The sequence below is a fragment of the Nanorana parkeri genome, unplaced genomic scaffold (assembly GCF_000935625.1).
Source record: "Nanorana parkeri isolate BGI_ZX_2015 unplaced genomic scaffold, ASM93562v1 scaffold2431, whole genome shotgun sequence".
Classification (NCBI taxonomy): domain Eukaryota; kingdom Metazoa; phylum Chordata; class Amphibia; order Anura; family Dicroglossidae; genus Nanorana; species Nanorana parkeri.
Genome location: NW_017308699.1, coordinates 57270 through 75236, shown reverse-complemented (window position 1 = coordinate 75236; position 17967 = coordinate 57270). Strand labels below are relative to the sequence as shown.

The 17967-nt window shown below is 40.5% G+C and overlaps 1 protein-coding gene across 2 annotated transcripts in view; it reads right to left on the bottom strand.

Annotated features, from left to right (window-relative positions):
* Positions 1 to 17967, bottom strand: part of MAX (MYC associated factor X) — a 35599-nt gene that overhangs the window by 11072 nt on the left and 6560 nt on the right. Inside the window, exon 2 of one of the 2 annotated variants that reach the window (XM_018573572.1) lies at positions 7206 to 7232. The exons of the other annotated variant lie outside the window; for it this stretch is intronic. Coding sequence (XP_018429074.1) covers positions 7206 to 7232 — 27 coding nt within the window. The remainder of the gene's footprint in view (positions 1 to 7205; positions 7233 to 17967) is intronic. 2 annotated transcript variants of the gene reach the window in all.

Below are 17967 nucleotides of genomic sequence, written 5' to 3'. Positions count from 1 at the left end.
CCCTATTGCTATTACATAGGGGGCTAACAAGCCCCCTATGTAATAGCAGATAGGGTGTGACAGGTCCTCTTTATGGAGACATCAGGGGTCTTTCAGACCCCTAATATCACCTAGAGACCACAAAGAAGCTGAGGAAGCAGAGACCTGCTTCCCCAGCTTCATCTCCTGGCTCTAAGAGCCGGAGACTGTGTAGAGTGACACTGAAAGTGATGTAATACACATCACTTTCGGGTCCAGTGATCAGAGATCAGCGGAAGCCGCTGAATCTCTCTCCAATCACTGCGGGGAGACCCGCTGAGCCGCTCTCGGGCACCGCGCGGGGACAGCGATGCCCAGGGAATACAACGGCCGCGGGGGGGGGAGCAGGCGGCGCCGCTGCACGGTACAAACAATTCGGCGGCTGTACAGACGCCGGATCACTTGTACATTAACAGCCATCGCTGGCTGTTAAAAGCGGTACCAAGAACACGGCTACTGCAGTAGACGTCTTCTTGTTTTAACCACGGGCCGCCGTCTATAGATGTATTGCGGCCCGGAAGTGGTTAAATACCATCTTTTATTTAAAATGAAATACACAAATTGAGTGTTACAAGCAAAGTTTACTTCAGAATAAAACTGCATGCACATTTTTTGCAATTGCACGGCACTGGAATAAACGGCATAGCAGTACCGTGCATTCCAGTGCAGGCGATCGCTCTGTTGGCGGAAGGCACGTTTAGGGTGCCATTGAAATGAATAGCACCACAACACACATCCTGGAGCAGAATTTGTCAGCTTGAAACCAAAAATTACCTTTCCCACTTTTTTTTTTTTTTAATATATTGTTTTTAATAATTGTATGCATTATATTAGACATTTAAATCAGTTTCATGGATTTAAAAAGAATATGAATTGTAAAACTCCAATAAAATAGCCAAACTTTTAAATTTATATAAATAAAAGCCCAGTTATCAGTTTAGAGTTAGCCATGAATATTGGCCAGAAAATTATTGCTCTCACTCTGGCGCACACGGCGATACCCAACGTGTAGCACAATCGTTTTTATATGTAGGTGCACCCGACTTCATTTTGTTATTTTGTTAACCTGTGACGGAATAAATGTCAGTTAAAGTACCGCAGCGCTGAATACTGAAAAATGGCCTGGATGGGAAGGGGGTTTAACACAGCGGATGTCAACTGGTTAACCAACAGTCTTACATTATCTTGTACCTGAACTTTAATACTAGCATATTAAACCCCCTAAATTGCCAGGCCCTTTTTCAGTGCAGTGATAGTTTGACTGAGAATTACTTGGTCATGCTACACTGTACCCAAATGAATTGCATATCATTTTTAGAGAAAGAGCTTTCTTGTGGTGGTATTTAATAACCACTTAATTTTTTTATATTTAATAAACATTGAAAAGAAACAAGTATGTTATGTGGAATGTTATGGAGTATATATTTTTAAAGCAGTGTATACGGAGTATATAAACAAGCAGCAGAGTACAGAGTGGAGTGTTTTGAAATATATTAATGCAAACCACCTTCTATAGAATGGACTGGTGTAACATATGGTTTCAAATATGGTGCATGTTTAGCAACATTCACATTTGTACAGGCCATGTTAAACATTCTTTGGTCCTTTGGGATGATGAAAAAAAAAAGTGGTATATACTGTGTTCCAAACTGGAAAGAGAGACCTATATCTTGACACCCCTCTCCCCCTACTGTTCGTTATGCTCTTATTGACCCCCACCCCCTCCCCCCCCCCCTTCTACTAACCACCAATTATTTGTTTGCTGCACCATGGGCTTTGTTTCTAGATTTAATTGTTATCCTCAAAAAAAAAATAGGTAAAATAAAGAAGCAGGGTAATGCTATGGCAGTGAGGAAAAGAAGAAAACATTGCCCTTACAAAAAAAAAAAAGTCCTCGTTGGCAGACGTGTGGTGACGTTAAGGTTGATAAAGCATGGTGGGAAGTATAGCAAAATTAGGATGCAAAGTTTGTCCTGTGTGTGCTCATCACTGTCAATTTTAATTAGGGCAAGAGCAGCAGCTGCAATGTTTGTGTGGGCAGTGTTTCAAACTTTAGTTATCAGGAGCAGTGGTATCCATTTTAATACCCTAAAACTTCATATCCCCCCCCCTTCGTGGAGACAGTATTTTAGCATGCCAAAGCGGTACATTGTTTTGCATTGAAATTTGTTGTTTTATATTGTAGGCCTGTAATTCTTAAGACTAACTCACCTAAATCTGTCCAAACAAGAGAGTCTAGTAGACATCTTGGGTATGATAAAGTTTGAAACACGAAATCATAAATAATATAATCATTAGAAAATTATAAAAAATAATAAATTGAATTCAATAATGTAATCAAACCAAAAACACTGACATTTGTCCAAACAAAAGGTGCAATATTACTAGTCACTGTAATACTAGACACTGCATATTGCTTTAGTAAACATCCCGGGTATGATACATTTTGAAACATGGGACAGTACAAAGTCCGTCACAATCAGAACAATGGAACCTGGTTTCCTTTCTGATTTTTTTTCCACTGTCATCGCACTTCGAGCAACAAACCATGCACATCCTTGTAGGTGCTGACTTTTTCTCTGTTGGTGGGATGTAATCCATGAAGTGACAACCAGTCAGGCGTTCCGGGTTGACAACGCCAACAGCACGACGTCCAGCTCTATTCACAGCCATTGATGGTGTTTGGTGGTTCAAAAAGAACCGTTCGGCAACTTTCCAAATGAAGTCAGAATGAATCACAGGCTTGTCACTCTGTTTGAGCAGAACGTAGGCATTCCACAAGCATTGCTCAAGAAGATGCCTGAAGATCTTCCTGTAGTACTTCTTTCTGATCCTCATTGCTGGGTAGAATGTAATTGCTTGGTTGGCTCTGTCGACACCTCCCATGGTGTTATTGTAGTCTATCACTACTTGTGGCTTCATGACTTCTTCATGATACTATAACAGTGGAGGCATTATGAACTGTACTCATTAGGCACACATCTTTCTTGTCACGCCATCGCAGTGCTATCATTTTGCCTTTCTGCCAGGCAACCATTTCTCCAGTCTTCAGCTTCTTATTGCCAAACATTGAAGGCATGTCGCGCCGGTTAGCCCTATCGGTTCCATAGGCATCTGTTTTGTTTTGTAGAAGAAACTCAAAGTTCATTTGTTACACAATAGCCCTGATTTAGCAATGGCTCAAATGAGTGAAAGAACAAGATGTTGCCATTCCATAGTTGCTGTAGTTTGGATTCAATTTTGTTCCTTTTCCAGTGTATATGACTGAATTCCAAATGTAGCCAGTTGATGATTCGCATAGCATGTAGGATTTTACGCCAAATCGTGCTCTCTTTGATGCTATGTATTGTACCCAGCTGAGCCTTCCCTTGTAGGCCATTAGACTTTTATCTATGCTGTTGTTTCTTTCTGGGACATAGCTCAGTTGAAAATTCTTTAGAATCATTTAAGATACCTTTCAAATTTTCTTTAGTTTTGGTGCAGGATGAGTAGTTTCATTAAATTCTTCATTGTTTGCAAAGTGTAAAAACTTCATGATGGAGGTAAAATCTGTACTCTGACATGACTGTGCCAAAGAATGGAGTGGCAAGTGATATTAGTTGTCCAATACCACTTCTGCAGGCGTTTTCCCACCACTCCCTGAAGTATTATTAGGCCCAGAAATGTCATCTTTGGTCACTGGTTCCCACTTTCTGCTTCTGGAAAACTTCCAATGCAGAGTAGCTAATTGTTGCTCATTGTACCGGTTTGTCTCGGTTACTATTTCTTCAATAACCTCGTCGGTCAGAAATAATTGTAGGTATGCCAAAGGGTTGTCGTGTTCAACATCTACTTTCAGACCAGATGCTTCAGTAAATGGGAATCTTGGGGGCGCTGCCTGATCCGTACCACAGTCAATAGAGCACCAAGCTTGCTCAACACTGCGCTCAGTTGCAGAATCGTCGCTGTCGTCGATTTCAGTGTCTGACGACGAATTTCCCCACGAATCGCTATCGCTCAATTCTACAAGTGATTCTAAATCACTATACCCATTTTTTTCAAGCTGGTCTAAAACCACTTGACCTCAGCGGACGCTTTTTGGATGCCATGGACGTTCTCAAGTTTCCAGGCAAAAAGAATGATAAAAGTGCAGGCAGGGCAAAGCTCTAGGGACAAATCTGAGGTCAAAGTGTTTGATACAGTAATGTAATAATACAGGTTACAGTAATGTAATAATACAGGTTACAATGTATTGTGTGTGTATCGGATGTTTTCACTTTTGAACTTCCGTCCGGTTCCGCCCCCCTGCAGGGAACGTACCCGGAAGACAGATGCTGCTATTGGCCGGGGGACACAGCGAGAGGACACAGCGGGGCTCGTAGGGACAAGATAAGTGAAAATACAGAGTAATCCCGAGTGTGGCTCAGGGTTACTGCTTTTGGTACTGAAAATTACCCCCGAGCCACACTCGGGATTACCACCAGGGCGGTTAAATTATAAGGGTCCAATGGAGTTCTGAGATGTATAAAGGTAGTCTTAATCAACATGCATGTGGTAAAAATCTGGCCATGCAGAAATTTGGAATGCGCCAGTTTTAATAATTTGCCACAGAAAGTGCTAATTAGTTAGATATAGAGAAACTGGTGCATTTTTTTTGGCGTGTGCCAGCCTTTGTTAGTCCCCATCTGGCATTAAAGAAGAACTATGAGGTGAGTGAATTTCACTCAGCCTCATAGTTCGAGCCGACGTGTGACAATGAAACTGTCACACGTCGGCTCAATAGATCGGGAAGTGAGCTAACACATACCGTCGCTCGCTCACTTCTCGATCATGTGCCTGCAGAGAGCCGTGACTGTCACTCACGGCTCCCTGCAGGAATTGCCCCCCTGCCTGCTCCTCCAGCGCTGACTGCAGGACGGACGGGGGAGGGGGCGGATAGGCAGAGCCAGCTGTCACTTACGCAGCTGGGTGGATCTCGACAGTAATGTCAGTTCCGCCCCGGCTGCGGCGGTCTCAGTATACCGTGAGCTGTAGCTCACGATATACTGAGCTTTGGATACAGTCCATGTACCCATCGCACTCAGAACCGCTGCTCCATGAGGTAAGAATTGGGTGCTTCAGGTGTCAACGGGTGGCTTCCGTCAAAGTATAAGGATGGACACCGGCACTCCAAAGCAAAATCCAGTATGTCTATTTATTCAGGTACTTGTTCAAAACACAAGATATGAGCGATCAAAGGAACCATAACTGATTTAAAGAGCCATTGGCAGTTTCACTGTACCGGCCGGGTGTACTTACACGTGCAAAATATTTACTACCAACAGGTTCTGAATGGGGAAAAGCCTCTGTACTGAGTGTTTCTCTCCATTCAGAAACTCATGAATGAACAGGAAGTGATGTAAATCACATCCTGTTCATTCATAACTGGGGACCAAAGTACTATCTGTCCTCAGTTATTTACAAACACTGGCGTGATCAGACGATCACTCCAGTGTTTGCTCTGCACACATCACTGATATTTACCGAACCTCTGCTAGGCCACGCTCAGAGCCGCTGTCGTCCTGAAACTGACAGGATGACAGCGGTTCCCATCTCATCTCTCTGCCATCCTGACAGCTGCGCCTTCTCTCCACCTCCCCGCCAGCGGCCGTAAGGCATACCGACCTGGCGTTTCAGGAACAGTGTTGTTCTGCCGTATGCCTTACGGAGGTGGCAAGGTAAGAGTAAAAAGCAATATGAACTCTTTGAACACTAGGAAAAAAATGTTATATTAATGTACCCAGAGGTGGATTCAAGTGCTGGTCTGCCTTCTCATGCTTCACTGTTGGTCAGTTAGTCCACCCAGTCATGGCCCCTCAATGAGGTGTGGGAAGGCAGGCCAGTGCTCAACTTCACCAGGAAAAGTCAGAATTCACACATGTGCATGCAGGTTCCGTATATTAAAATGTTTTTTTACGCTTAGTGCCACTTTCATCCTGTCTATGGTGTGACAAGGGATGTGCTCATGATCCGTCCCCTTTGACACAGTAAAGAACAACTAAATATACCGTTAATGGAGTGTTCCTAGTTTTACAGGCTTTTCTTTCTGCCATGCTATCTGCATTAATAAGAGGAGGCAGCCTTTGAATTAAGGTATATGGATCAGAGGTAGCCAGGTCATTAACTAGGTAAGTGATCCATACACCAGAGATCGAAGGCTACCATACCTTGTAAGAGTGGATGGAGTGCTTAAAGAACTCCAGGGAAAATTATTAACAACCTTTGCAATAGGGCTACACCCCGCAATGCAAGGGTTAAGTGGTCGTTTAAGTCTAGGTAGGAAAATAAAGTTATACTCTACTGATCCTTGGAGCCAGCCAGCTCTTAGACTGGTCCCTGGAGCCTCTCTCCCCCTCCATTGTAGTGATCTAAGATCCCATAAGTATGTTCTATACACTGTGTATAGAACGTGAGGACAGCAAGAGGCATTTCATTGCTGCAGCGAAAGAGGCTGGAGGGAGCCGTCAGCCAGGCGGCTCAGAGGATCAGGAGAATACAGTTTTATTTTCCTCACTACACCAAAACAAGCAGTTATCCCTAGCCCCACTGTAAGGGTTAGTAATTGTTTTCCCTAGAGTTCTGCTTTAAAAAAGAGAATGCGCTGGCCAGACAGTTCCACAATGGGTTCTAGGTAAGACTCATCTTTAAAATTATGTACCTTGTTAAACTAGGAAACATCCACTAAAGTCTACTTGATACATTCCAGAGAGACCCTGTCACCAGACTATTCTTCTCAACAATGATCTTCCCATTGGATTTTGGGCATTTAACAAATTTATGTTAGTTAGCCTCCCTTATGCAGACATCCAAGCCATTTGAAACTGCTGCTGAAACACTGCAAGTAAGCATTTAAATTTTTTTTTTTCTGTGCTTTTACCTGCAACTTTTTAGTTTGGTGATAGGGTCTCTTAGGAGGGAATCAGTCAAAGTTGTCAATAGCCAGTGAGAAATGACTAGAAAGAAGTAATCTTTGGCATGAACAATATTCTTAGAGCCAATTATAATCATTAATTTCATTTGAGTTGCAAGATCAGGAACAATATTCAAATTGCAAAAAAAGTAGGTATTAAATAGTATTATACAGAGCAATAAAGAAAAAAAAAAACAATAATTAAAAATATCCAAAACTGAAGATCAGAAGAAATGGATTGGTAGGGAAATGAACATACCGAGGGGTAAAATCCTGACGATTCTTCCTAAAATAAAAAAATAAAAAAAAAAGGAAAAAATACACACATATGGCTCTGTTATTGTTTTTTTTCACTCAACACATTAAAAATAAATTCAGTAGTAACTGGTGACTGGAGTGTAGAGTAAGAATTAAAAAAAAAAGATGTAAAAGAGTATATCAACAACGTCTGGCTTTTCTAAAATCCTTACACACGCACATTATGTTAGCATGCAGGCCTATTAGACTCATTTCAGAGCTTGCTCACACCAGATGCATTGGGACTGCCCCGGGAAGCGTTGCACAGCGCATTTCAGCCCCGGGAAGTGGACCATCGCATCTGTAGTGAATAGTACTTATTGAAATTTCAATAAAGTTCTAAAATCTTTATGCAGGATCCGCGCATCAGTACTGCTCCTCCCAGTACACACCAACAGCCATTCAGCATGGTTGGCTGGTGTGAACAAGCCCTATAGCAACAATTAAATGGTATGCCTTTTCTGTTCCAGGGACTGCAAATTGCATAAGTATGTTATACTAAATATTAAATACTTGCAACGGAAGCCGAAATCTTTTTTTTGGGGATAGAATGAAGAGGGATCAGAACCCCTTTTAGGGTTTTATTGCTGTCTGTGTCACTGTTAGGGAGATTGATCATTACTATTTGTCCTGGTCAATAAAAGCAAAAGAAAATACCAAATATTGGGCTGTCATCAATATAGGAATAGATGGGGAATATTCCAATGGGGATACTAGTTCTGGTGACCCTGCTGACCAGGGATTCCCCTCTCTTCTGTGTGATTTCTTTTAATGGCCTGTTGTGGCTATCAGTCAGTAATTAAATGGAAATCTCCCCAACAGGACACAGAAGGCAAAAAAAAAAAAAAAGCTGACAGGCGTTATAGCCCTCCCTTACTCTATGCAAAACGAAAAAAAAAAAAAAAAAAAGTTTTGGCTTCTGTTTTACTTTACTAAAATAGAGTTCACAGAGATTAAAGAGACAATAACCAAAAACAACACAAAAACATAATGCATACTTGCAAAGATTTCTATCATTATTATACATGTATTACGTAGTCCTAATGATGTATTTGCCAACTATGTAGATCTAAACAAAAAAAGTTTATTTTTCCTTTACAACAAGCTTTATTTTAAGCTACAATGAAATAAGTGACACTGACACACACAAACAGACAAACACACACTGCAACACCCTATGATTTAATGGAAACTAAAGCAATACTTCGGCTGTCACTATAAAAAAGCACCTAAAAAAGTATGCCGATTTTCTTATGGAGTTGTGAATAGTCATAAAACATGTGCATATTTATTTCAATTATGCAATTACATAAATAGCAAATACCTGTTAACCTTAAATATCCAATCACGTGTGGATGCTTTTCACTTGCATGGATAATTAGATATAAAATTTTAACTCTAAAATAATGTGTTTATTGCACCAGGGACCTTTCTTAAATTAGTTTCTACAACAATGCTGGGATTTGGGGCTGCATGGAAGATATTTTTTCAGTCCTGCAAAGTCGCACACCCATGAGTATGTTCAAGGGTACTAATGTTTGTCACTTCGTACATTATTTTTTTTTTAGAAACATCTTTTATTATTTGGAAAAGTGTGGCATAGCCTGCACCATAAATGTACACAGTGTAGGGGGGTACACTAGCTATACGATATAATTAAGTAAAAAAAAATTTAACAACTATTAGTTGCTGCTACGCTACCCTGCTGGAGTCTAAGAAAAACCTAGTACTTATGGTTATATGAAAAACAGTAGGGCTGCAACTAACTAATATTTTCATAATCAATTAGTTGGCTGATTTTTTGTTTGATAAATCGAATAAAAATTAAACACCATCCTTAATTCAAAATGACTACAGAACACCTACCACTCCTCTCTTCTTTATAACATAAGTGGAGACGTTTTCTAGTCCAGGTGGAAAGCTGGGAACAATGATTACTGATAACAGCAGAGGCAAATTACACCGTAAGTCTTAGGAATTCAGATGACAATATTTCTAGCAGGATCAACTGGTAATTTTTGCATTTATTGCACAGATATAGCAAAACACTATCCAAGTTATACTTAATTAACTAACATGGTGCAAATAACAGACTATTTGTGCTTACTAGGGATGCACCGGGAAAAAAAAAATATTGGTACTCGTAACCGAAAAAACGGTATCGGTGCATCCCTAGTGTTTACATACACAACCATGTCAAACTTGTACCTAGGGGGAAAGTAAATTACTAAATAACTATTTTCTTTCTTTTATGAATTCGTAGCTGGAAAACAGTGTGGGAAATCGAGCAACAAACAGAGCAATAACTTTAAGACTTCAGGTGAACTCTACCCTTTGACACTTTAACTGACTGATTGTCACCTACACTGCCTGTCCAAAAAAATATAGGATTTTTGTGCTCACCGTGAAAATCTTTTTCTCTGCGTTGATTGAAGGACAGAGCCGAATCCTTAGGATCTTTACTATATGGGTTTTATATCACCACCTACAGGAGTAGAAGCGTCCCACACCTGTAAGTGGTGATATAAAACCCCTATGGTGAAGATCCTAAGGATCTGGCTGTGTCCTTCAATGAACGGAAGAGAAAGTCACTACCTGGATTTAGCTAAGAAAATAGGTAAGAACTTCCATTGGATAATATTTCAAGGTTCAGGAATGTTATGTGTCCAAAAAATGAGGCCTACCTGAATATACTGAATTACCAGGTTTTTCCTTCCCTGATGGCACAGACATAACCAAAGATGACAATGCCAGGATTCATTGGGTTAAAATTGCAAAATGGTGGTTCAGGGCACATGAGACATCATTTTCACACATGGATTGGCCACCACAGAGTCCAAACCTTCACCCTATTAAGTATCATTCGGATGTGTTCGAGAACATTTTACACAGTGGCCCGAATCTCCCATCATCACTACTGTACAAGATCTTGGTGAAAAAATAATAGTGCAACTCTGGATGGAAATAAATGTTGTGACATTCTATAAACTTATCATAATGATGCCATGACAAATGTGCACTGTAATCAAAGCTAAAGGCCGTCCAACAAAATATTAGAGTGAGTGACTGTTTTTGGACAGGCAGTGTATCTTAACCACTTCAGGATGTAGAACATTAGAGATAAGTCTTAAAAACTTCAACCGCGATTTTAAGGATGCATCTCTAAAGCCCAGCTCCTCCTGCTATTACCAGCAATTATAGATGTGGCCAAATTCGTTGGTACCCTTAGAGCTCACAGAAACAATGCTTCCATTCTCCTGGAAATTGATTAAATTAAAAGCAATAGTCTCACGTATACCTGGCATGCCTTTGGCTTTAACACCATCTTCAATGTGTTCGACGTTCCTGCAACTACAGTTGCAAATATTATTAATATTAAGAAGTTCAGGGTCCATGGAGGTGTAGCCCTCATGTAGGCTGCAAAATGGAAATCATCACCAGAACAGAAGGAAGGTGCGATTGGCAGAAAAAAGGAGACATGGGAAACTTCCAAAGAGATACAAGCTTAACTCCAAGGACAAGGTACATCAGCGTCTGACTGCACCAGCCATCATTTTGGAGGGACATCAGACTCAAAGTAAGACTCCACTATTGAAAGAAAATACCTAAAAAAAAAGACTAGTTTTTTATTACACAGCAGCAGCCGTCAAAATTCAGCTGCTTCTTAGTAAAATGACACTTGCGGTTTCCAAGTGACATTGAGTAAATACAATTAATCAATGTATTGTTAAATTGTATTTACTATTTTAAACATACATATCAAAAGGTGATCTACAAATGAAAAAAAAAATCAATACAATGACCTCACTTAAAGAAACTTTACAAGCTATTGTTTTTTCTTTAAACAATCATATTTCCAGCTAACTCCTTATTAACTATTAGTTAACCCTAATTAGCCCCAATTAAACTTTCTTTCCCCATAGCTATTATTTTTCTTTTTTTATCATTTCGAATTACCACTTTTGCTACTTTTTTTGAGTCCTACAAAATTAATCACATATTTAGAAGAGGTTTAGATGTAGATCATAAAGGCTCACTCAGTATAACAGCACAGATATGATAGTAACAAAAGGCTAAAAGTGCAAAAGTGTAAATACTGCACTAACACATAAGCTTGTACAAAGATTATATCTGAAAACACTGCACAAAAATGTACAATACCCTGTATACTAGGGCTGCACTGATACCAAGTACAGTACTCAGTACAAGTACCGATACTTTTCAGTGTGCTCCTTACAAATGACAGCTGCCTCCTAAAAGTTAGGAGGCAGCTGTCATTTGTAAGTAGGACACAGAGCTCCTGGGATTTGTACATCTCTGTTTTAATGTAGGATTTTGTTTTTACAAATATAAATAAAGGGATGCACCGATACCAGTACTGATACTTGCCCAAGTACTTACAAGTTCCGCATACATTTCTGTTTATTGTCATGTGACAGTTTGTCTAAAACAATATCGACGAATGATTTCAGGAAAGTGCTGGAGCACCAGAGCCAGGTCCAAGATGCAACCGCTGCAACCCTGGTAGTTCTCATGAAAATGCCAAGTATCGGCACTGGTACTCGAAAAGCATTGGTGCATCCCTACTGTATACCAATAGTTCCAAAAAGCTGAGCATGCAGACCATGTTTGCACAAGAGATCACCAACATATGGGCCAAATATTGCCATTTTTGATGAGGCCATGAAAGACATTTTGCAGACTTGTAAAAGTATACACAGGTACTCTTTGCAAAATATGTTTGAAATATTTAGTTACAGATTCATTTTAAATCCACTACTAATATTTGCCTTCTTTGGAACAGAATGGTTAGAATGACTATTAGGAAAAAAAAAAAACCTTGCCTGAAATGTACAATTTCCCTCAATAAGAGGCAACCTTACATTGAACCAAATTTTTTGTTATTTTTTTCCCCTTTATCTACACTTTTAAATGGAAATCATTACCATCAGCATATGGCCATACTCTTAATTCAATAAAACTGAAACTGGCCAGATATTACATAGTATTTGAGGTTGAAGAAAAACACAGGTCCATCAAGTTCAACCTTTGTGTGTATACGAGTCCCTGTGTGATCCTGCTTTTAAGAGTACCTGTAACCCTGTATGTTACGGTCTCTGAGGAAGGTGTCTAAATGCTTTTTGAATAATTCATTACTCTCAGCCGATACCACTGCTTGTGGCAGCGAGTTCCAGACTTAACCACACCAACTAAAAAAAAGCCCCTATGCCTTGTGATTAAATCTTTTCTCCACCAATTTTAGATGGTGGCCTCTAGTCTTTGTTATGGAGTTTACAGTAAAAGGTTTATTGCTGATGTTGCCATATTGAGACAGTCTAAAAAGATTAAAGTGACTAAGCTCAGGAGTTAAATCTTAAAAATGCATTCAAGTACCTTAACTATTAACGAAGATGTAGCTTATTTCTGCAGGGGTGTGGAATTTAAAAAGTTATGAAAAAGTACAAAATAATATTTAAAAAAAGTGACAATATATTAAAAAAAAACCCTGCTGCCCCTGCCATCTGCATGCAAATAAACGCACGCATAGGACATTGTGTGTGTGCATTGAGTGCTGCCGCCATTTCACTGTGCCGTATTGTGGTAGCGAGGCAGCAGAACTCTCCCACACGCACAATGTGCATTAAAGGGCAAATTCACTTTCCCAGGTAATATGGGAAAATGGATTTACCCGATCAAATCTGGCCCCCGTCTCTCCCAAAACCCAAAACCCCCCCGGCTATAGTTACCTTTCAGCAAACAGTCCTTACCCTCCGCCGGTACAGGTGTACTGTTCTTACCCCGTACTGTCCAGCGCAGTCCTGCCCTATGCATTTTGAAGTTCGGTCAAATTTCGGTCAAATTTCGGACATTAACGGTCAAATCCCACTTCTAAACCTGGCATGTTAGATCTTCACTCTCATTGTAACTGCTGCTATCTGACACTTCCAGGTGTTTCATTTGTCGAGTGCTCGGCTGGCTGCTGTGGAACCTTCTGACAACCCCTATGTCACTACTGCGTCCTGCTAAGCACAGACCCTGACTTTCCGGTCCTTGCTTTACAGAGCTGTAGAGGCAAGTGAAGAAGTAAAGGAGTTTTCACCCCCTTAGGCTCAGTAGGACACAGCTAAATGATGGGAGTATTCAATTTGTTCAGTATTAGTGAAGCTGTCTTAAAAAGGAGAACTATGGGGTCAGTGTTTTTCCCCATAGTTCTCCTTAGGGTAACGGGAGGACACAAACTAGCGTCCTCCCGTTACCCTAAGCTCAGTATACCGTGAGCTGAGACGCCGCAGCTCCGCAGCGCTGAATACTGAAAAATGGCCTGGATGGGAAGGGGGTTTAACACCCCGGATGTCAACTGGTTAAGTAAACCACAACGCGTTCAGCGCAGCCCACATGATGAGACACTTACTTTCCTCCATGCTCCTAAGATATTTAGTGTGCAGCCCTGTTTAAGCTGCAAAGCCTTTGCAAGCAAAAACATTTCTTGCTAGGTCCCATTCGCGCACACATCCCAGTGCATACTTATGAATGGTCCATACTTTGTTGGGTGGTTGGAGGCCGCCAAGAGTACGGATCATATACAGGAATAAATGGGGCTGTGGTGTATGTGTGCAGTCGGAAGGACTCGGCTAGGACAATTTACTTGATGGATTGGGCTGCACACTGAAGATCTTGGGAGCGGAAAGGATGAATATTTCACTATGCGGGCAGCACTGAGAGGGTGAAGAGTCTACTTAAAATACAACTTCACTACAAATGAAATTGTTCTTTAAGGAAGAACACACAAAGCCAAAAACATTGAGGGGAATTTACTAAGACTGGAGCAGGAAAATCTAGAGCAGCTATGCATGGCAACCAACCAGCTTCAATCTTTCATTTTCAATGCATAAGTGAACAAACGGATTATGAAAGCTGATCAGTTACTGTGCACGGCTGCTCCAGATTGTGTCTGTTCCAGTTTTAGTAAATCTTACTTATTTGCAGGATGCTTGCACTGTCACATTACAAAGTTGACAAAAAGTATTCCCTAAGGGCCCATTCACACCACATCATCTCCAGACCAGACCAAACCATATTGTTTCCAGACCCAAAATGCATCCTAATGTATCCCTATGCTAGAAAAAAACTGCATGTCTCATTTTGTCTGGTCTGGAATACACTGGAACTGCGGCAGGTTTGCACTATTTTCCGGACCAGATTTGGTCCAGAAAATGGTGTTGACCCGCCCTGAAAAAGTAAGGAGTCAACTTACTTGTCCCTCTGCCCGCACTATCAATCGGCACTCTAGTGAGGAGCTAAGCTGGCTGAATAATAGTGGGTATCTGACAGTAACATTGTGTTGGCTACCTGGCTCGCCCCTCCACGCTGTGGTTTTGTAGGTATGGGATAGATTTAGAACGGAAATTATTGTAGCATGTCTCAAGTATTTTGTATTCCAAACAGCTTCTCAACCTTCCACGTGCATGCTGCAATGATTCACAATGGATGGTGCCATTCTTCTAATCAAACAGGAGCAATTTAATAGTCCCGTAACAAGCAGTATGACATTTAGGAGTTCTAACCAACATTTTCCTCAGGCAGATAGAGACACAATCTGAAAACTCTAGCCTTCATTAAATGGCTAGTCACCAGCACATCAGGATGCACCTTATGATAGGGCATTGTTTGCCTGATTGCCATGATGACATGTGGTTACAAAACATTACAATTCATGTGATACCATGTTTATCGAAAGACGGAGTGAAGGTGGATCCTGGTGTGCCCGTGACTATCCTTTCGACCCACCCCCATGTCCAGCGCATTTCAACAATTCCATACCAAAGAAAAGGATCACCTAATTCCTAAAGTGCCAAACCCATCTTACCCGTATGTCACCCAGCAACATCACCAGAATAACAGATCATAGCATCATGTGCTATTTTATACCTTCTTTAGGCTTCTGCCTAAAGAAGGTATAAAATAGCACATAGCCACAGCCCCTAGATATAAGTCTGCCTATTTTTAAAAAAAATTGAATTCTCAGAACTTGTTCCGAAAATGATAATCAACACAATAAAATCTTTGAAACGTTTCAGAAGTTTCATGGATATGGGGTGGCTTGTGTTTGGGTTGGGGATTCATCTCGTTGGTTATTGACCCTGGAGTTTTAAGATTTTGCTATTATTTGCAACTGTTCTGCCCTGAAACGCACTGCTTTTTACATGACTTATAAAATGCTCAAGTTTGAGTATATGATGTGCTGGTGATTTCACTCCAAACAGACACACATTTAGAAAGTGGTCAGGGGAAGGTTTTACTTTCAGTCTGTTTAAAACGACGTGTCCGTCTAAGATTCAGGGCCTGTTCACATGATTTTCAGGTCCTGATCCGGTCCGCAGACGCGGTGCTATGTGTTTTTGATGCGTTCCAGTTAAAAAAAAATTTTTGTTTTTTTTTGCTGGAGAGGGGCTGTCAGTATGTTAGCTGCAGTGCAGTGCGTTTTCGGACCGGATAAAATGTGACATGCAGTATTTTTTCTGTCGTAACCTGAACGCACTGCGCACATGAGAACTGTAGCCCATAAAACACATAGGGATACATTGGGATGCATTTTTAGTGCAGGAGCATATGGATTAGGTCAGCACAGAAAACGGACAGTGTGAACAGTAGGGCTGCAACAACTAATCGACATAATCAATTGAAAAAGTTGTCAACCTTTTTATTTTTAATTTTTTTATCCGATTAACCGATTAATCAAACTTAATAATCGACTAACTAATCGACTAACGAATCGGATTTTGATAATAATCGTTAGCTGCAGCTCTAGTGAACAGGACCTAACACCGTTGTACAATTGTACTTCAGAGTTGTCACCCCAGTACAGAAAGCAGATTGTTGACAGATCTAAGGCAAGGTTCAACAAGTAATACAATCTTTTACACTGGAGATTTCTGCTGAATGTCATTGTTTATTTTGGCCATAGTTATATTTTAATACCATAAAGCATACCTTAACCCAAAAATAAACATTCTGGGGGGAATTTATCAAAATTGGAGAAGAGTATACGGAGTAGTTACCCATAGTAACCAATCATCTCTTTTTAGTTAACCTTTAAAAAAAGAAAGAAATAAGCCGATTGGTTGCCATGGGCAACTGCTCCAGTTTGTTTTAAAAATCCCCTCTTTATATAGTGCAGCTTACCAGTCCTTAGATGTAGGGGTTTCATTAGAATTCTTTTTTCCAGGCATAATTTTCACCTGAAAATCCTGCCCATCAGGACTATAGTTTAAACTCAATGCCTTTGCTCATCTCCATTAGATGGTAGTTGATAGGATTAGTAGTTTATACAAGATAGATAACATTGTTGTTGCTGTCTCTTAAGCTCACAGGAAGTTACAAGATCAACAGGTATTTTTCTGTACTTGCTAAAAATGTTCTTAACCTGAAAAAGAAAACTAATTCAACCACCACATCTAAGGAGTCCTAAGCTGTAATATTTTAAATTCTTGGTTTTGATACACTTTAAGTGGCTTTAACTAATCGATTTTGAAAATAATCGTTAGCTGCAGCTCTACTTGCCTTAAGGCCTCATTCACACACAACGCGAGCAAAATTGTATTACGTATATGCGCATATATACCAGCGTATGTGCGTGCACTATTTGCATTCCCAGAATGCATCATTCCTAATAGAAATGTTAATGAACGGTACGCGTAAACATGCGCATGCGTGTAAAATACATATAAATACGCTGCCCGGACGCATCTTGGTTCCATTCTGTTTTTGCCCATGTTTACGCTACGCAAATATACGGCTCCATACGCGGCTATGTGTATGGAGCCATTTATTTGCATATGGTACAATACGGACGTATATGCGCGGCTGTGTGAATGAGGCCTAAAAGTTCGCCCTTAACAGCATATAATCTTTTGCTCTTCTAATTCCTTTTAAAACTCCGGAAATTATGAAAATACCTGTCCTCGTTCACACCATTGCATTCTGCTAACACACAGCAAACTCGCAAGCTTAGCCACACGTACGCGGGACATGTCCAAAACATGCACCACGCTTGTGGTGCCATTACTAGTTAATGGCAACCCAAAAGTGGCCAGAAAATGCACGGTTTTCCCCATGCGTTGGTGCAAGTGAAAACACGCAGAAAAAGAACATTTGGATGCGAGTAGCAGATTTTGCAACATGAGCTACTTTTCCTGTATTTGCCGTACGTGCAGCACCCACTTAACTCAATGGGGATTAGAGGTGTCCCGAAATGAAAATGTTAAAACCGGAAAGAAAAAAAAATGTCGTGCCCAAACCGAAAAATAAATTTTCTAACTTTTTCAAACATTTTGGGGGTGATTTACTAACCTAAACACACGCATGCACCAGGTGCGTGTGATTTTCACACAGCAAAACGTATTTATCAACCAAAAAGTCTCTAAAAGCATATTTCCACTAATGCCATATATGGAAAAATGATGCATATATAATGCTGCTTCACAGTTTAGACAAAAATGGTTAGCTCATGCATTTACATTCCTGCATTCATCAACGCAACACAATGTAGAGCTAATTAACCCAACAACATCTTGGAATTCATTCAGGGCTTTGCACAACACACCTGCTGGGTGTGTACACATTACAAAGGTGTTTAGATTCCACCCATAGATCATGCTGGGAGGGAACACACTACAGATGTGTATACATGTTCGTGGTGTGTTTATAAGGTTAGTAAATCAACC